This window comes from Caenorhabditis elegans, chromosome I (assembly GCF_000002985.6).
Source record: "Caenorhabditis elegans chromosome I".
NCBI lineage: Eukaryota > Metazoa > Nematoda > Chromadorea > Rhabditida > Rhabditidae > Caenorhabditis > Caenorhabditis elegans.
The window spans coordinates 5,263,532-5,281,837 of record NC_003279.8 but is presented as its reverse complement, the minus strand read 5'-3'; the positions used below and the strand labels follow the sequence as shown (position 1 = coordinate 5,281,837).

Below are 18,306 nucleotides of genomic sequence, written 5' to 3'. Positions count from 1 at the left end.
TTCGTTCTTCCATCTTAACGCTGAAATTTTTAAAGAGAAAATAAACAAAGTTTTTTCTCTATCAAACTTCTTAAATAAAATTATTTTCTTATCACATGGATTAGATTTTTTAGAAAATTTATGTTATTTAATTTTTATATTTATCTGAAAAGACTATTTTCTTCAGAAATAGAAGCAAAAACGCTACTAGAAAAGTGATATTTTTTCCAGCTAAATATTCAGTTGTATAAATATTATAATACGGATTGAAGCTATTCACTTTATTTCTGTTTTATTATGGAGCGTTCTGTTAAAAATAAATAAATATTTCCAGTTCTTCACATGGAAGGACTCAATGTTCTGGTAACCGGATCCACATGTGGCCTGGGACTTCACACTGCCAAAATACTCTTCAAAAAGGGAGCTAATGTGATATTGACGTGCAGGGATGAGGTATCAATTGCGATAGTTTGATTATAATTCATGTTAAAATACAGATTCGCGGTCGTCATGCTGTTGAGAGTCTGCTGAGCGGTGTATCACAGGAACAATCTCAAAAAGAGGCAGAACGGATCCATCTTTTCACGGTAACATTAACTTTTTGAAGATTTGAATTAAAAAAAAACAATTTCAGCTGGACGTGACAAACTACAACTCAATCTGCAATTTTACCGATGAAATTTCAAGAATGTTCAAGTATTTGCATGTGATAATTAACAATGCAGGAATTATGGGAATGCCCTTTGAGGTACAATATGGTTTATAGATTTATCGCAACTTTGTCGAAGAAAGTGTCCGAAAATACCGGAATTTAAAAAAAATCCACTTTGATTTATAAATAGAAATTCGAGTATGCTAAACAATTTTTAAATTTTTAAAGAAAAAACGTCCAAAAATGTTTCGGCTTCAGCCACGATAACAACTGTAACCATAAAAAATGCTTCGAGATTGTTAGAACAATTTCCATTATTCTTATTAATTTTCAGCTCTCAGTGGATGGAATCGAAATGCATTTTGCAACAAATGTGTTTGGGCATTATGTTGTCGTTGAACGTCTTCTCCCACTTCTTCTGAAAACTGATCGACCTGATTTCAAATCACGCGTCATTGTAGTTTCAAGTGGTCTTTATCGAAATGTGAGAATTTTGCTCGTTTTAAAAAAAATATTATTTTCAAGAAAATGTTACGGAACCGGGGCAAAAAAATTGAAATTGATGGAAAAAAAACGATTTTTTTTTCTGAAATTCGAACATTTTTTTAGCTGAACACATAAAATGCAAATACAAGTATATCAAAGATAAATATTTTATTTTAAAAAATTGAAAAATAAATTTTGCAAAAAAAGTGTTTGAAGTAGTGCAAAAGCCAATTAAAAAAATTTTTTTTCAGGCAGAAGCAATTCCACAAGTTTCGAAATTATTGGGTCAAAAGACGTATGATTACAGTCCAAAACAGGCGTATGCTTTCAGTAAACTTGCCAATTGCCTGTATACCGGCGCACTTTCAAAGTATGGTTTTTTGTTAAAAATCCAATCATTTTTACATAAATTCAGAATGCTTGAACCACACAACGTCGGTGTCTATTGTGTTCGTCCGGGTTTTGTGAATGGAACCGAGTTGGGCCGGGAAACTCATTGGATTCTTCGTGCTCTCGCTGCACCAATTATTTGGTTCATTGCAAAAACGCTGGAACAGGTCAGGATTTGAAAAATATCTAAAATTACGAAAATATTGCTTCAGGGCTGCGAAACAATTGTATATCTGGCAGAGACATCGGGAAATCAGCTGAAAAATGGTTCGATGTACTATGAGAGGAAAGAAGAAGCATATAATGAGATGGTTGAAGTGGTAAGAGTTTGTTATGAAAATTGATATTTATAACGGAATTTTGGCCAACCGAAATTTTTTTGTGCAAAGGAGTGTGCCACTTTTATGAAAATATAAAAATATTGTACATTCATAACCATACGTTTTTTTCCAAAATTTTCGTTTTTTTTTAAATACCAGCGATCAAAGTTTATTTTCCAATTTTCCAGTTTTTTTTTCTGAAAAATGTGATTCTGGTGTTTTTCAAAAACAAACAATTCGGTTTTCGTGGAATCGAAAAATTGCAATTTTTCTGGGCTTTCACAAAAAATGAAATTAACTGAAAAAAATAAAATTAACTTCTTTGCAAATTCCAAAACTGAACAAAAAATTTGAATTGAATTTTAATTTTCTCGTCTTAAAGTAACATATCTGAATCAGTTTTTTTTTTCGTTTTTTAATCTGAAAAAATAAAAAAAAGTTTTGCCAAAATCCCCCAAAAACAGAGAAAAAGGTAGCCATGATCTGTTTTTATCGGAAAAAAATTTATGAGTTATGAAAAATTAGGGTGCTTGGATCTACAGTATACCCAAGCATAATTGGTGAAAAAACTACATATTCGGGAAAACGAATTAAAGCCTATAAATGCCACATTCAGCACGAAAAAATTTGCTAAATATATTTTTTATGCAAAAAACTCTTAAAGCGTTTTTTTGTAAAAAAAGCTAAAAATTGAATTTTTTGTTAAAAAAAATTTAATAAAATTTCAATCCCTGGTACAGAAATTTTGGAAACTTCTTTATCTCAAATTTATGACGATATTATATACAAATCTTTAAAATTAAAAAAATATATATTTGCAGACGTCGATCCGCCAAGTTTGGGCAATTCTTCGACACCTAGAAGACACAGTTTGGAAACGGAATACTCAAATGACTGATGAACAGAGAAATCATGGAGAAATGGTTAGAGAACTGCTCAATGAATCATTAATTGTTTAAATATTGCTGAAAAATATTTTCATTTTTTCTTTGTTGTATATATTAAATTGTTCCGGTTTTTGACAACCACCCATTCCCCGTTCACTTCAAGCCCATATTTCATTTTCTTCACGTGACATAAGTTGTAATTATTGAATCCCGCACACAGATATGCAATTCTGCGAAAATTGAATCCCTACGTGTCTTTTAGATTGTTTGTTCTTTCAATATTATAATTGAATTTGAGAAAATGTAAACTGCTTTCAAAACAATCTTTTTTTTTTGTTGCGAATTCATAAAAACGAAACGAACGATGAGATATTTTTCAAAATATAATTATTGGTTTAATTTGAGACAATTTCAGAAATTCCAGAATGGATGTGGCAAGCGGAGGAGGAAGGCGGCCACCCAGGAATTCGGTGGCATTTTGGTTGGTTTTAGGAATAAATATTCTGAATCTGGAAGAAAATATAACTTCAGGCTTCTCGGATTATGCAATAACTTCGCCTACGTAGTAATGCTCAGTGCTGCCAAAGATATTCTCGAAAAAGATGCAAAACATATCGAAAAACCGTGTCGAGTAGGTTTGATATGGAGACGCCTGCCTGCCTTGTGCCTACTGGCAAAATACAAACGAATATTTTAGCAAACATAATTTTAGAGATTTTTTAAATAATTGCCATGAACTTTGGAATAATTTTTGTAAAAAATCGGAGTTGCAATTTTATACAATAAATTAAAAGTTGGTAGGCAGGTAGGCAGGCAGGCATGAAAACCCATAAGTCTCACACTACAAACACCCATTTTAACAGGAACATGTAACAACACGAGAATGTCAAATGATGTCAACTGGATCTGTTCTTCTTGCTGACATAATTCCAGCACTTTTGATCAAAATCACAGCTCCCATGTTCATTCATCGGGTACCGTTTGGGTTTGTAACGTTTTATCTTCTATTAAAAAACATTTCTTAAAGAATTCGTCACTCAATCGTCGTATTACTTCAAGCATCAAGTTTTCTGATTGTTGGAATTAGTGATTCAACAGCTTTGGCACTTTTCGGTTTGTTTATTACAGTAATACTGGGGAAAATTAGATTTTCAGGAGTTGTGCTGGCAAGTTTCGGTAGTGGTCTCGGAGAGATTTCATATCTGGCATTGAGTTCAAATTACCCATCGTGAGTCTCTCACCACGAACGAAAAATTTTAAAATTGAAACAGTGCAAAATGGGCTGCGTCTTTAAGCAGTACAGTAGCCGCTTCCCGGATGTTTGCAACAAAAAAAAAGCAAAACACAAAAACATTTAAAGTTTAATAGGTTTTTTCGGTTTTTTGGCCTCGAAAAATAAAATTAAAAACTTTGAAAACACTCCGTTTTAAAATAAAAATAACAAAAAATAAATAGCTGTTTTAAAAATCTGTCCTGGTTACTGTACTGTTTCAAGACGCTTAATGTTTTGTGCGGCTCATTCCTCATAAAATCACAAAATTATATAGCAGAAGGATAAAAATTACATTTTTTTTAGAACTGTCGTCGCGTCGTGGTCTTCTGGAACTGGCGGAGCAGGTCTTATCGGAGCATCTGCATATGCTTTGCTCACCGATTCGAAACTTCTCGCAATTTCACCAAAACACACAATGTTCATAATGCTCACACTTCCGGCACTCTTTTCGGTTTCTTATTGGTCGATTCTCAAAATTCCACACAGTGTCCAACGAGCACACTTTCTTCAACCATCCACGTGGCTAGTCACCGGAGATTTCATTCCGGCAGATGATATGAGAAGAGAAGAAGTTGAGGAAGAAGAAGGACTTTTAGGAATACGGGAAGATCGGGAAAATAGCGTTGATGTGACTTCAAGAAGACGTCAAACTTCTACTACATTGGAACGAGTGCTCCCGTTGCTCAAATTTATGATTCCATTGATATCAGTTTATCTAGCAGAGTACTATATTAATCAGGGATTGGTAAGTTATACTTTGAAAAAAATCCAAAAAATGCTTTGTTTAATAATACCACGAAAAACGAAAAAATCAATACAGAATAAAAGATAGATTCATTTTGGGCTAAATACCCTGTTTGAATTCCCTCTAAAATGAGAAGCCAAGCTCATTTTGGAACCAATCAGCGTATTTGAACTCCGCCCCACTCTATTTGATTGGTTCAAAAGTGGGTGGAGCGAGTTCCTGATTAGTCGCAGTTATCATTTTAGAGAATTGGCAAATACTGTTTTACTACTTGATCTTTTACTACGTATCTCTTTTACTACAACATCTCTTTTACTACGGAATCTCTTTTACTACGAATTCCGCATCTAGATCTTTTACTACAGTTAGCTCTTTTACTACGTGATATCTTTTACTACGATTTAACCACATAGATCTTTTACTACGATTTGACCACATAGATCTTTTACTACGGAAAATACTTTTTTACTACCTCATCTTTTACTACGTGGATGTTTTACTACGTTTTACTCTTTTGCTACGGACGTATTTTTACTACGTGGAGGGACACTGTTGGGTTACTGTAGTTGTATTGTGTAAGTAACAATTTTCAGATTATATAGTATAGTTTTTTTATTAATTTCTAGAAATTTATTCACTATGAAATGAGCAGAACTTATTATGGCCATTTGGATCTAGAAATTTAAAAAAAAACGGCATGATCTCTTGCTTTCTTGTAAAACTTGTAAAATTTCCAGAAACATTTATTACATTTGAAAAATCTTCTATAAATGTTTCTCAAAAGATTTTCTGAAAAATGTAGGTCCGGTACATATGAGAATGCAGTCTCGCTTTTAACACTCCTATCTCGGTCGTCAATTTATTTGTCAAAAAGATTTCAACTACAAAGTTGTTGAATAGCACGGTCTACAATTTGTCAGTTGAACATTTTTAACCAATTTTTTTTCGCGGAGTTATCGGTACTCGGAGTCAAAGAGTTTTGTGAACACACTTTTGAAACCATATCTCCGTTGTTTTAATCTAAAATCGTGATATAAACATTCAAGTTGATCGAAAACAATAAACAGCTTATTCTATACAAGATTTGATAAATGCAAAATAAACATTTTTGAAGTTTTTGATCAAAAGTTTCTAAATTTCAGTTGAAGTCTAAATTTCAAACATCTGGCCGATAACTGACCGAACCCGAATGTTGTTTATTACATTTTAAAAACTTATAAATCAACGGATATGGAACTAATTTGTTGGTTACGCGAAAAAAGTTAATTACTCCCACAGTACCACTACAGTAACCCAACAGGATTTCTCCACTAGCAATTCGTAGCAAAAGATACGAAAAATAGTGAAAAATAAAATCCCTGCCATTGTAGTAAAAAAATTTTTCATAGTGAATAAATTTCTAGAAATTAATAAAAAACTATACTATATAATCTGAAAACTGTTACTCACACGATACAACTACAGTAACCCAACAGTGTCCCTCCACGTAGTAAAAATACGTCAGTAGCAAAAGAGTAAAACGTAGTAAAACATCCACGTAGTAAAAGATGAGGTAGTAAAAAAGTATTTTCCGTAGTAAAAGATCTATGTGGTCAAATCGTAGTAAAAGATATCACGTAGTAAAAGAGCTAACTGTAGTAAAAGATCTAGATGCGGAATTCGTAGTAAAAGAGATTCCGTAGTAAAAGAGATGTTGTAGTAAAAGAGATACGTAGTAAAATATCAAGTAGTAAAACAGTATTTGCCTAGAGAATTTAGGTTTATTTTGAAACAAAATCTTAAATTAAATGAATTTTCTCATTCGTTTGCAGTTGGAATTGCTGGAATTCGACTGTAGCCATGGTTTTTCAATGAGCTCAGAGAGCCAATATAGATGGTTTCAAGTTACCTATCAACTTGGAGTATTTATATCTAGATCTTCATCAAACTACGTCACAATTCCAACACAATATCTTAAAAGTCTAGCTGTTCTTCAGGTATTTAGTTTTTGTCCGAAAAATTGAATTAAAATATTTTGATTTCAGATTTTCAATGCTGGATTCTTCACTATAACTGCAATCTACTCATTTCTTCCTCATATTTTGATCGCATTTCTTGTAATTCTTTTTGAAGGATTACTTGGAGGAGCCAGTTATGTTAACACGTTCCGTGCTGTTCATAAAGAGGTTTTCTTGGAAACTTTTGTTTTCTGAAAATTGGATTCAAAATTGCAGATTCCCGCCGATTCCCGAGAATTTTCGATGGGCGTTGTCTCGATTTCAGACACGATTGGAATCGTTTTTGCTGGTTTTCTTGCCATGCCGGTTCATAATCGTATTTGTTCAATGCCAATGTGATATAATTATTTTTAAATTTTTTCTTGTAAATTTACATGTACATAAATAAAATTCAGAATCGTAAACTGCCAAACGATATTTCCCATTTTGTTATTTTAAAAGTTAAATAATTGGGTTTTCATAAACTTTTTAATGTAAAAAAGCTCAACGAAACTTTAACGTTTCAGTTTTCAGGCTTTTTCAGCTTATTAAATGAACAGAGAAAACCGGAATTTTCTGCGAAAGAACGATATTTTTTATTAAACAAATTTAAATTAAAGAAGTTGAGATTTTTTTGAATCCTTTTTTAATCGCTGAATTATTTTATATTTATCCAAAGTAAAGAAAAAACAATTAAATTCAAACTCAAAACTAGGTATGTAAATTTTAATTTTTCTGGCTACTGTAGTTGACAGTTTCTGCATTGCAAAAGTGTAAGAACATTATCGCCGCCATTTTTTGAATTTCGTAAATAAAACGCGGGAAAAAATGTAAACAGTTTTTCCTTTCAATTGAGTTTTAATCTTTCGATTGAAAATTCTCTCATTTGCAAACTTCGAACCTTCACAATCCCATCGAAAAATGCTGCGTCGTATCAAGCGTTTTCTCGGATTATCGGTAAGGTTTTATGTTTACTATTTTATCGATTTTTAATAATTTTCAGACTCATGCTTACTTTCCAAACAATGAAGTGGCACCCACTGCCGACGGAAGTTTGATCTCCACAATGAGCCGAAAATCGACGAAATCGGAACGAAAAGCTGCGAAAAAGGAAAAGAAACGGAGTCAACTGGCTGATACATCCGCCCCGGCTATCTTCCATGGTTAGTTGTCTGAAACCATGATACAAATAAAATTTTAATGACGAATTTTCAGTTCCTACTGCGCCAGCCGATATCGTCACTGAAGGAGAAGGATCGACTGTAGGCCAAGGTTCTGAGATTGATCGTCGGACAGTTATCACCGACTCGCTTCCTTACCGAGAGCCCAGTGACAGTTAGTTTAGAAAAAAAATTATTGAATGTTATTGAGAAAATTTCAGAAGTTTACATGGGATCACCACCAAGCACTGTTCCGCAAGCTCCTGAGAGCAGCAGTAGCACTCGCAGCCTCGTCGGTTCAGATTCGATTAAATCTCGTTTGGAGTCTATGACTATTGACGGGACAAGCTCGGTGCTTCAACACGTGGATTCACTCACCAATTCAGTTTACTCGGCTGAATTCTGTCAAGAAGTGGTAAGGATATTCTAGTTATGAAACGAAACTAAAATAATTGAAATATCTTCAGGATTCTCAAAATACGTGTGATGCGAAGAGTCGTGAACTTCCAGTCGATTGTGACATTCCAACTGCTACTGAGCCACTACCAATCTCGACGAAATCTAACCCGGTTTCCAACTCATCGTTGACGTATATGGCTGATGTCAAGCTGATACTGCCGGATAAGCGAGATGAGAAATCGGAAGAAGTTGCTGGAATGAAGCAGGTATACTGATATATTGATATATCCCCATATCGTTCTATTATAATTATTTCCAGCTCAACGCCGAGCTTGACGGCTTATTGAAAACTTCTGCTCCTCCATTCCAAGTCTCAACTGCTCGTCTTCCACCAATGCTGAGAGAGCTTCCACCACCAGCCAATGATGAGTCAATGCTCAGTGGAAATGATGAATTTGACGATTCGAAGAACAATTCGGTTGCTCGGTATCTCAATGAATCGCATGAAGTGATGATGCGCAGTCCAGAGAACAAGCATCTTCGCAGCTGTGGATATTAAACCAGTTTTATATATTTTTACTGCACGATTGTATATTATTGAGTTTCCCCCATGATTTTGTAAAATATTCCCCCTAAAACTACTCAATCTCCTAACAACTATTTACGCATTCCTACATATATTTTGACGATGAATTTAAAGTTTGAAATGAAATCAGTTTCCTGTCAAACAAGTCTTGCAATGCAAATATAAACCTCAGTCTTCTTTTTTGCACCCATAATCATTCTCCTTTCCTCCTCTTTCTCTAATTTTTATCCTTTTTCTCGTTCACACCGGGTGAACATTTGTCCTCGTGTGCTGGCCGCTGCTGCAGTCGTCCATTTTCTTTTTCTCTTTTCATCCTCTCAATCTTTTTTCCACTTCTAATTCTCTCGATCTCCCTCAGTGTCTTTGTTTTCGTCGTCCGTCGTATGTCAAGTCTTCAATCCTAAATTTTATATTCTTTTGGAAATTTTATGAGCCAAAAACATTCCTGACTCTTAAAAACTATCCAAAAATGTTCAAAAGTGCAGCTGATCAACGATAATTTTTATTAATTTTAGGCATTCCATAGTAGGCAGGCACTTCTTCAGTCGTACGTGTCTGCCTTATGTCTATACGTATACGTGTTTTTTAAAGTCTAAAAAGTTTGAAGTACCAAGATGCGAAATCTTGCCCAAAAAGTACGGTGCACGATCTCGACACGACAAATTTTCGTGAATTGCAAAAAGTTCACATTTAAAGAGTACCGTAATACCATTCATAAAAAATCGTGAGAAAAATTTATGAAAGTTCCGCAGCAACTAACGTTTGAAGTTACAGTACTCTTTAAAGGCGCACACCATTTCTGCATTCAATAAAGGTCGATCATGTCGAGACCGGCTACCGTATTTTTGGCGCAAAAATTACGGTGTTTGATACATAGCAGTTCTCCTCGCTCTAAATTCTTCTAAGCCTTCATCAGATGAATAATAAGAAACAAGTATTTCAATTTCAGAACTATGGGAAGCCTTCTATCCACACCAGAGGGATCTAATCCTATCGGAAAAGCCATTGGTGAGTTATCATCTGTACTTTAATATTTTTACGATTTTACAAAAACTGGTGATTCAGGATTTCTTTCTCAACGCAAAAGACCAGCCGTCGAGCTCCAAGATGATTTTGAACCAGAAGTAAAAGTTCAGCGAACTTGTGAGGTCCAGGATGAAGAGGCGGAAGAAGAAAATATCGAGTTTGAGCATGAAATTGACGAGGAAGAGATTGAGGAGCAAGACGAAATTGTTCATGAACAATCTGAAAACGACCAAAACTTGAAGGATAGTGATGAAAAGAAAAACGAAATTGTTGCTCTCGAGAAGTCTACTGAAAAAGACGAGGAGCTTCCAATACCTGAAAAGGAGGCACAAGTGGATCAAGAAGACACTTTGGAGAATCTTTTTGAGAAGGAAACGGAATGTGAGTTCGTTAATTTGAAATTGATTTTTCGATTTTTCCTAATGTTGCTTTTTCAGCCAACAATACAAATGAGCAGCAAGAAAACGTTGAAACGAACGATACCACTTCCAATTTTGATCTCAACGAAGCAGAGGAAAGAGTCGACGTATTTTCAAACGGGCTTCTGACTTCAATCCAATCCACTCAACCAGAAATCATTGCATAAATTGAATTTATTAACTTATTTTTTATCAACGCCATTAAATTTTAATTTTTAAAATTTTTTTCAAAATATGTGACAAAATAAAATATTATAAACTTGAATTTTAGCTAATAAATTAACATATTATTAATAATACAGTAATATTTAATAATAAAACCATACTACGGTAGACAATGGCAAAGTCCGCAAACACTGTTAGGAAAATTGCGTACATTGCAATGATGCTCTATCGAAATAGTTTTTAGGATTTTTCTCTTAAAGTTTCTCTCATCATTTTCGCAACGCTATATTTTCTTTTTTATTTCAATTTAATATTAAAATAATCGCAATTTTTAGTAAACGAAGGATACTTTGGAGGAACCATTAATATTTTTCGAGCTTATAATTTTCTACCTTAATATCTAAACATTATAGTTCATTATCCCAATTTTTTCAGATAAAATGAGCTGTGTTGATAGTGTACACAGCAGTCGCGATCATTCGGTCCAACTTTCTCTGGAAAAGACTGCTTCTAGCAATGGGGACGAAAATTCAGAAGCGGATCCAGATCAGTCTTCGGGTGCGGTCAACCGTTCAAGATGGACTGAAAACGCCGCAAGATGCTACAAATGCAAGGACCTCGTGCCACACAAACTTCTCTTTGTCTGCCGACATGAAAAGTGCGCTGGAGTTTTCAAAGGAAACAAGAAATATGCTTCGCCGTTCGACTTTTATTTACATGAAAAAGTATTTTGCTCGGCATGCATCTTCACGGGCAGCCACAAGAATCATTCTGATCAGGCGGAGGGAGCCTACAAATTAGCGGTAGAGTTACAGTGAGTATGAAATCAATTCTCAAGAAACATTTCAGATTAAATCGGCTTCTACTGGTGAAGATATGGGACTGATTTACCAGACACTTGCATTTCTTGATATTGACGAATCAACTGATTTCATGATCACCAACGACTTCGGTATTCCACATCTTCCAGTGGTTAGTACTTGAACATTTATTACCGTTACCATACTCTTGGTTGCAGGCTGATGTGGCTTCGTATCTTGATAATGCCAACAGTTGCACCGAATTCGTGAAAAGAAAGAAAATGCTCGTGGACCTGAAAAATACAGTTGATAACTGTCGTACAGAAAGCGATGTCTATGTTAAAAAGCTCGCCGGTCTTTCCTTGGTTAGTGTTCTCCGTTTACAAAAATCAATTATTTTGTTCAGAACTGTTTCCAAGATATACTGGCCAAGTTTAAAGGTAGTAACAAAGACAGCGAACCATCATCGAAGAAAGAAGAGAAGAAAACTTCTCACAAAGACCTGGAAAAGCGAGCATCAGATGTTACCCTTCCACCGGCAGCTGCATCACCAGTCCCAGATATTCCGAAAGTCGATTCCACTTCGATTTCGATTATTACAACTGTTAAAGTGGAGAACCTTGTAGGTTCCTTGAAAATACCGTACGGAGTGTTTGCAAATATATATTTTACAGAAGCAAAACGATTCTGCAATAAACATGCTCTGTCGTAGTTTGAGTCTCCGTTTCGATCAAATTCGAGACGAATTGACAATTGAGCAGGCTTTGCAAGCAGTCTCTGACATGCTTCATGAATCTGTTGGAAGCCTCGAGGAGAAAATGGCTGCTGCTAGTCGCTTCAAAGAGCGACACAATGTTGCACTCTACTACCCGTGAGTATTCTCAAAAGAAATTCAGAAAATCAATGTTTTATTTTCAGACCACAATAAACGCACCCAGTGACTGAAACTTATTCCACATGCAATACATTTTATTTTGTATCAATTTTTCAAATCTCTAATGAACCGCACTGCTTTATAAATGTTGCTGCCAGATGATTGTCACTAACAAACTATAAGAGCTCTTTTATAAGAGATCAATAAGCAATTTATTAATATCAGTATTTCAGAATTTTATTGAACAGAATGACAAACCAAATGCTCATTAACAATTTCTCTGTCATCGTCCACTAAAATGTATCTCCAATCGTGGCTTTTCTTGTCGCATTCAACTTTAAACCAAAGTATAGCTGTACGTGAGATCATTGTCATATCAACTTTCTGAAATATTAACAAAGGGGGCTGTTTAAAAACTTCCAAAAACTTACGTAAATAGTTCCTCTGTCTGGCCAATTAGTTCTCAATAATTGTCGAGTTCTTGCGTTCTCTTCACCGCATTGAATATAAATGTAATCACAATTCTCATACGTGTAAATAGGCGTAGTTAGGTTTCCAATTCTAATTTCTTGAGCTAGTTCCTTATCCAAAATGGCTACGTGATTTATGGTAAGCGGTTTGTAGTCGAAGCATCCACATTCTGGAAGAATGAGATGATATTCTACACTGATGTAACCAAAAATAACATTGTTGGGGTTTTTCAGCATGAGTCGACACCTCTCCGGGTTGAAAACCTGTTTTCATGCTACCCAGACGCTAAGAGCGTACTGTAATTTTTTTTGCTACGGGATCGATTTTTTATAGTTTTTCGACTTAAAAACTCGAATTTAAAAATAAAATTTATCAAATCGTGAAAAAAAATTAAAAAAATCGATGAAAATTCACTCGCAACAAAAGTTTGAACATACAGTATTCTTTCTTGTGTCGAGACCAATTACCGTACTTTTGGCGCAAAAATCGTAAAATTTCGAGTCCGGATCATAGTGCACGGTGAACCCGGGAGATGTCGGTCTATGCTAAACAGTGGCACCCACCGAGACAGTATTTTCATTTTTTAATTGAAATTCCATCAGGTTTTCATCAATTAAAGAAATATTTGAGCCTTTATTCTGTAAATTTCTGCGTCCTTCTCACCATTTAATTTTCGCACTTGAAAACACGAATTTGAAAGAGAAATAATTAGACAGAAAACTATCCAACGATGCATTTTCAAACAATGAAAAACTGATTTGAAAATTATGTATGAGAACATACAGCGAATGCTAATTTTGTTCGTTGTCATATTATGAATTTTTTGAATTTTATTAAGGAAAACATTTTAAATTTGGGACTACTTTATTAAGACTAATGCAGAGGTGTATTTAGAACAGATTTAATCCGAAAAAAAATAAAGAAAAAGAAAAAGCGAGGCATCTACTGGTCAACAGACATAAAAGGTAATTAAAGTTCATCAATAGATTATTGTTCTCGGTTCGAGAACCCGTAAAAACCAATCGATACTAGAAAATGGAGATTTGACAGTCGTAAAATAACGGGGTAGGCGGCTAGAAAAACGTTTGGGGAACTAAAATTCACAGAATTCATTTATTTCTTCTTGCTCCAGGTATTTGGTTTCTTTACAGTTCTCCGTGCAGAAGCAATTGCAGGTTTTGGAGCAGTTGATGGCTTGATGGCTGGGGCTACAGTTGTTGAAGAAGACGAACTTGGAGCTGAGGAAGAAGTAACCGTAGACGAGGTGGCTACTGAAATACAAATATTTTGAATAATAAAAAAATCATAAGTGAGAGAATTATTAATATGAAAATGTTAAAAACACTTTTTTTACACAGAAAAGTTTTTTTTGGAAACTTGAACATTTTAGTTTTCCGAATTTCTGATTGTTGGAAAATAACTTTCTGGCAATATTTTTTTAGAAGAAAGTTGAATATTTATATTTAAAAATTTGAAATGTTTGTTTATTTTTTTTTCGATTTTCCTTGAATTCTAAAAATTCGGCAAACGGTTGCAGTTTTTCAAATTTCCGAATTCTTGAGCACATTTCCTACCTTCGGTGGAATCTTCAACGGGAACATCAACCCCTTCTAGCCTAGCAACTTTTGGAGAGGGTCCGCCAGAATCCACATCAGCACTCCTTTTCTTTCTATCCTCTCCATCGGTTTTACTTTCTTCCGTATTTTCTAAAGGCTTCACTGCCGTTTCAACTGGTGTCTTGCTTCTGCCTCTCATAATTTCTTCAACTACATCGATAACTGATTGAGGAACGGATTCTTCTACCACATTCTCTTCCATGTTCTCAGGTGGTGGTGGAGTTGGATCTGGAGCTACTTCTTCAACAACGACAGGTTCAGCTGAAGTTTCCATTTCGTCTGGATCGGGGAAATCTGAAATGTCAAACGTGTTTTACGGAATTGTTCCTATTAAGCAAACGCGAAATTTCGTGATTTAAAAAAAGGTGTGTATTTTTAAAAAGTACTGTAATTTCAAACTTTAGTTGCAGCGAAATTTGCAGCGAAATTTGCACTGATTTTTCATAGCTTCCCGATGAAAATTTGTTTTTTTTTAACTAACTCAAAAATTTCTAACAAATTGCCGAAAAATTATTAAAATTCGATTTCGATTAACGTAGCAACAAAAGTTTGAAATTACTGTACTCTTTAAAATTTCGCATTTGTGGTAAATCGACCGACGAAAATGTTTCGGTTTAAAAAAATCCAAGATTTTTGGTTTTTCGATTTTCCTATATTTGGAAGAAAACTTCGATTTTTCAAAAAATAGCTTTAAATTTTGCCATTTTTCTTTAAGTTTTCCGCTGATTTTTTTTCGATCGTTCGATTTTATCTCAAAAACGAAACCGAAATTTTTCAAAGACCCTCTTGAAAGCCGACTATTACCATCATCTTGTTCGCCGGCACTATCAAACATATTTCCATTGGCCTTCAGTACCATCTCGACAGCACGAGAAACCTTTTGTTGCGCATATTTTGGATCTGAAATTTTTGAGATGAATTGACAAAAAAAAATTACTCACTTACCAGTAGTATCGACATAAACAGGCTTCTTATCAGCAACAGTCTTTCTTGGTTTCAAATTTCTTCTTGCTTCCTTCATTCGTTGTTTCTCTCGCCTCGCTGCATCCTTCCTCAATGCATCATCATCACTACTAGATGCTGATGATGAATCCGCAGCATCAGTTGATGTATCACCTAGTTCACCTTCAGATGCATCAATTGTTACCACCACTGGAGCAGGGGACTTCGTCGGAGCAGATACTTCAGATGTTGTTGCTTCTTCTGTTGATTTGGGAGCTGCTGGCTTGTCATTCTTATTAAAATGAGCTGTACGACGGTCTTCACGTTGAGATTCTTGCAAGAGACGCCGAATTATTCGTTCGGCTTCACGTTCCAAATTGTGCGAATCAGACTGCAAATTGAAGATTTGTATTTTAAAGTTGGATTGGAGTTATATTAAATTATGCTATAAATGATAGATAATAGACCATGATGTCCGGACACGTACGTCCGTACGTCCGAATATATGTGAAAAAGTGACATTTTCGTTTTTAGACTATGTTTAAAGTTTCAGCGAATTTCTTTCGGGTTATCATGTTTTCTTAGCGGAAAATGTCTGAAAAACTGAAAAAAAAAAAATTTTTACATCAAATAGGTTTTTTTCAAAAAATTTAGAAAAACTCAGATAAAAAGTTGTAAAAATAAAAAAGAGAGTGCCTGTTGCCCTCTATATTCTGTCTTTTGGGAATGTATTTGAATAATATCTTTGTTTCTATAGGTTGTTTACAATCACATTTATACAACATGTGAAGATGTAGACGTACTCGGTGGTTGTAAACATTCTGACTTTTGGGAATATACAATGTCTTTAAATATACTATTCGTTTTTGACAAATGAGGATAACTATTTTGATATGGAGCCTTTGAATCGAATAGTTGAGATATATCGTAGAGAACGGTACACTGATTTAAACCAAAAATTTCACGAAAATGTTTCAAAAATAATTAGCTCATTTTTTAAAACTTTTGCAAAAATTAATTTTAAAAAATCATAAGAAATTTAAATAAAGTTTATAATTTTTAACAGTTAAATTTACATATTGTTAGTTGCTAGAGTCTCACCTGTACGGAATCAGCTTTCTTCGATTTTTCCAACTTTCTCGATTCTTTAATAATAGCTCTTGCTTCCATGGCAATTCGTTTTGCTTCTGTAGCCATTAATCTTGCCTCTTTCAATGCAGTCTTCTCTAATTGCCTTGTTTCTGATTTCTCTTGAGCTCTTGCTTCTTTATCAGCTTTCATATTTAATTTCGCGGCATTTCGAGCATCTCTTTCTAATTCCTTTGCCTGTTTCACCAATTCTTTTGCCTGATTCCGTTCGGTGGCTTTTTGAAGTCGATTCTGTTCACGAATACGTTTTTCCTCAGCTTTCTCGTATTCCCCTTTCGCTTTCTTTTCTTGAGCTTCTTCTTCCATTTCAGTCATAAGTTTGGATATTCGAACTTCAAGATTTCCATCTAATCGTACAGGATGACTGATTGCCTGAACAATTTTTTTATTACAAAAACTAAAAAAGCTTAATATATGTATATTTCATAAAACTTACATTAAGAACTCTTGCCCAATTAATCTTCTCTTCTCGATTATATTTTGCTTTAAGCTCTGGACGAGTTCTTTTCGGGAGGTAATGACTCATCAAACCAAAATCTTGCCCAGTGCATTGTAATACTTCTGAAAGAGGAAAAAATTGGAATTGAAATGAATTTTTAAAACCCAACCATAAAATAAATCAGTTTCCTTTTCTGACCAAAAACTCGATTTTCCAAAGCCCCGTTTTCGGAATGACATGGATGTGATTTTGGCACCCATTCGCCCCTGAAAATATTTTTTTTAAACAATATTAAATGCATTTCTGTTGGAAACAAGTTTTTTTTTAAATTTAAAAAAATCTAAAATTTTCGTTTTTCGAAAAATAGCTCAAAGTTTTGGCCATTTTCCACTTAAAAAACTCGGGTTTTAGAGGTTTGAAACATTTAATTTATTTTCAAATTTTCTAAGCATTTTTTTAAAGTTTAAAATTATTAGGATCCGGAAAATCGAAAATTTTCGTTTTTGATTTTCACTGAAAAATCGATAAAATCGAAATTTTTTTGATAAAACTATATTTTAATACCGAGGCTGTTTTTTTGAAAAAAACAAAAAGGAACCTCTTCGACAGTTTCCCAAACAGATTCATGATTGATTTGGGCGGAATGTACAACCAAACTAGTCTCATCAATAACTAATCTTCCATCAGCACCAATTTTCACTTGTGGAGCATTAATTCTTGGCGCTGGTGGAGCATCTAAATCCCCGATCTCTGATTTAGTGATAACTGATGAACTTGTTGAAGAACGTCGTTCTCGTTTGAAACGAGTCATCTCATTTTTTGGATTCCAACGTGTCAGATCAGACATTTTCCATGTTTTTGTATCCAGCTCCTCTCTTCCTGAGAATCGTTTTTTATCTCGTGGTTGCTTTGGCTGAAGGATCGCTTCATCTTCACACATTGACACGTTACGAGATCGTGGAGTTAGACGAGCTGGCGGATTTGGAGATGCAAATTGTGCATTTTGTTGAGAAGTGGGAGAGCTGGAAAATATTTTTTTAGAAAAATAGATTTCAAAACATTTGAATAAAAAAAACGAACATCATTACGATATCCGGAGTTTCTTGAATCCTATTCTGCTCATTATCAATGACGTCATCAGTAAAATGCACATGATGATTTTTCGACGTATCCACATGAAGAGATTTCATTGATTCCGAAGCAACTGTCAGCGACACTTGATTCGTCATCGTCTCAACATTCTCCAAAATCCTCGGTTCAGCTACGACAGGTGCCTGTGGAAGAGTTTCCTCCACCACTGGAGCCGGTTCTGGAGGTGGTTCTTGTTTTGCTGCTTTTGAAATGTTTGGTTTAATCTGAATCCGAGCTCGCCGCATAATTTTGAACCTGCCTGAAAATTGATGTTTTACATTGGTTCAATGTGGTTTTTTTGTGTGTTGTCGAATATTTGAAAAATGTATTTTAATACACTTTTTGTCCTATCATGAGAGACAAAAATGTTTTAAAACTTAAAATAGTATTAAAATAAAATTTTCTATTTTTTCAACAACAC

At 34.5% G+C, this 18,306-nt stretch overlaps 7 protein-coding genes across 8 annotated transcripts; 5 read left to right on the top strand and 2 right to left on the bottom strand.

Moving 5' to 3' along the window:
- Positions 1–318: 318 nt before the first annotated feature.
- dhs-1 (Retinol dehydrogenase 12-like) lies at positions 319–3,035 on the top strand. Its single transcript, NM_059156.7, has 8 exons — positions 319–432; positions 477–566; positions 614–727; positions 966–1,115; positions 1,369–1,487; positions 1,533–1,674; positions 1,720–1,827; positions 2,649–3,035. The coding sequence occupies exons 1-8, from the start codon at positions 322–324 to the stop codon at positions 2,784–2,786; spliced, it is 972 nt and encodes a 323-aa protein (NP_491557.1). The 5' UTR covers positions 319–321; the 3' UTR covers positions 2,787–3,035.
- A 94-nt stretch (positions 3,036–3,129) lies between these two features.
- Positions 3,130–7,145, top strand: cln-3.2 (Battenin). Its single transcript, NM_059155.9, has 9 exons — positions 3,130–3,195; positions 3,246–3,345; positions 3,578–3,699; positions 3,742–3,827; positions 3,870–3,942; positions 4,291–4,732; positions 6,544–6,708; positions 6,757–6,897; positions 6,946–7,145. The coding sequence occupies exons 1-9, from the start codon at positions 3,140–3,142 to the stop codon at positions 7,066–7,068; spliced, it is 1,308 nt and encodes a 435-aa protein (NP_491556.1). The 5' UTR covers positions 3,130–3,139; the 3' UTR covers positions 7,069–7,145.
- A 422-nt stretch (positions 7,146–7,567) lies between these two features.
- C01G8.1 (uncharacterized protein) lies at positions 7,568–8,992 on the top strand (the record flags this gene model as incomplete). 2 transcript variants are annotated; one of them, NM_001128941.5, is made up of 6 exons in its annotated part: positions 7,568–7,665; positions 7,712–7,871; positions 7,924–8,043; positions 8,093–8,283; positions 8,336–8,533; positions 8,587–8,826. In NM_001128941.5, the coding sequence occupies exons 1-6, from the start codon at positions 7,630–7,632 to the stop codon at positions 8,824–8,826; spliced, it is 945 nt and encodes a 314-aa protein (NP_001122413.1). In that variant the 5' UTR covers positions 7,568–7,629. The 2 variants fall into 2 exon arrangements, with proteins under 2 accessions (NP_001122413.1, NP_491555.1); NM_059154.8 differs by having other exon boundaries at positions 7,577–7,665; positions 8,090–8,283; positions 8,587–8,992.
- Positions 8,993–9,796: 804 nt separating this feature from the next.
- On the top strand, positions 9,797–10,573 carry B0261.8 (uncharacterized protein). The gene is made up of 3 exons (NM_001025797.3): positions 9,797–9,861; positions 9,919–10,260; positions 10,317–10,573. Exons 1-3 carry the CDS (start codon positions 9,807–9,809, stop codon positions 10,463–10,465), a joined length of 546 nt encoding a protein of 181 aa, NP_001020968.1. The 5' UTR covers positions 9,797–9,806; the 3' UTR covers positions 10,466–10,573.
- Positions 10,574–10,896: 323 nt separating this feature from the next.
- B0261.7 (Zf-tcix domain-containing protein) lies at positions 10,897–12,293 on the top strand. The gene is made up of 6 exons (NM_059153.6): positions 10,897–11,266; positions 11,313–11,435; positions 11,482–11,628; positions 11,670–11,885; positions 11,938–12,134; positions 12,182–12,293. Exons 1-6 carry the CDS (start codon positions 10,904–10,906, stop codon positions 12,189–12,191), a joined length of 1,056 nt encoding a protein of 351 aa, NP_491554.1. The 5' UTR covers positions 10,897–10,903; the 3' UTR covers positions 12,192–12,293.
- A 59-nt stretch (positions 12,294–12,352) lies between these two features.
- Positions 12,353–13,419, bottom strand: B0261.9 (DUF4377 domain-containing protein; the record flags this gene model as incomplete). Its single annotated transcript, NM_001262911.2, has 3 exons — positions 12,353–12,521; positions 12,569–12,777; positions 13,272–13,419. The coding sequence occupies 3 exons, from the start codon at positions 13,417–13,419 to the stop codon at positions 12,375–12,377; spliced, it is 504 nt and encodes a 167-aa protein (NP_001249840.1). The 3' UTR covers positions 12,353–12,374.
- A 38-nt stretch (positions 13,420–13,457) lies between these two features.
- Positions 13,458–18,144, bottom strand: vep-1 (Myb-like domain-containing protein). The gene is made up of 9 exons (NM_059152.9): positions 17,835–18,144; positions 17,353–17,776; positions 16,924–17,020; positions 16,752–16,876; positions 16,268–16,687; positions 15,170–15,557; positions 15,029–15,124; positions 14,183–14,518; positions 13,458–13,879 (listed from the first exon to the last, which is right to left on the bottom strand). The coding sequence occupies exons 1-9, from the start codon at positions 18,128–18,130 to the stop codon at positions 13,722–13,724; spliced, it is 2,340 nt and encodes a 779-aa protein (NP_491553.1). The 5' UTR covers positions 18,131–18,144; the 3' UTR covers positions 13,458–13,721.
- Positions 18,145–18,306: the final 162 nt, after the last annotated feature.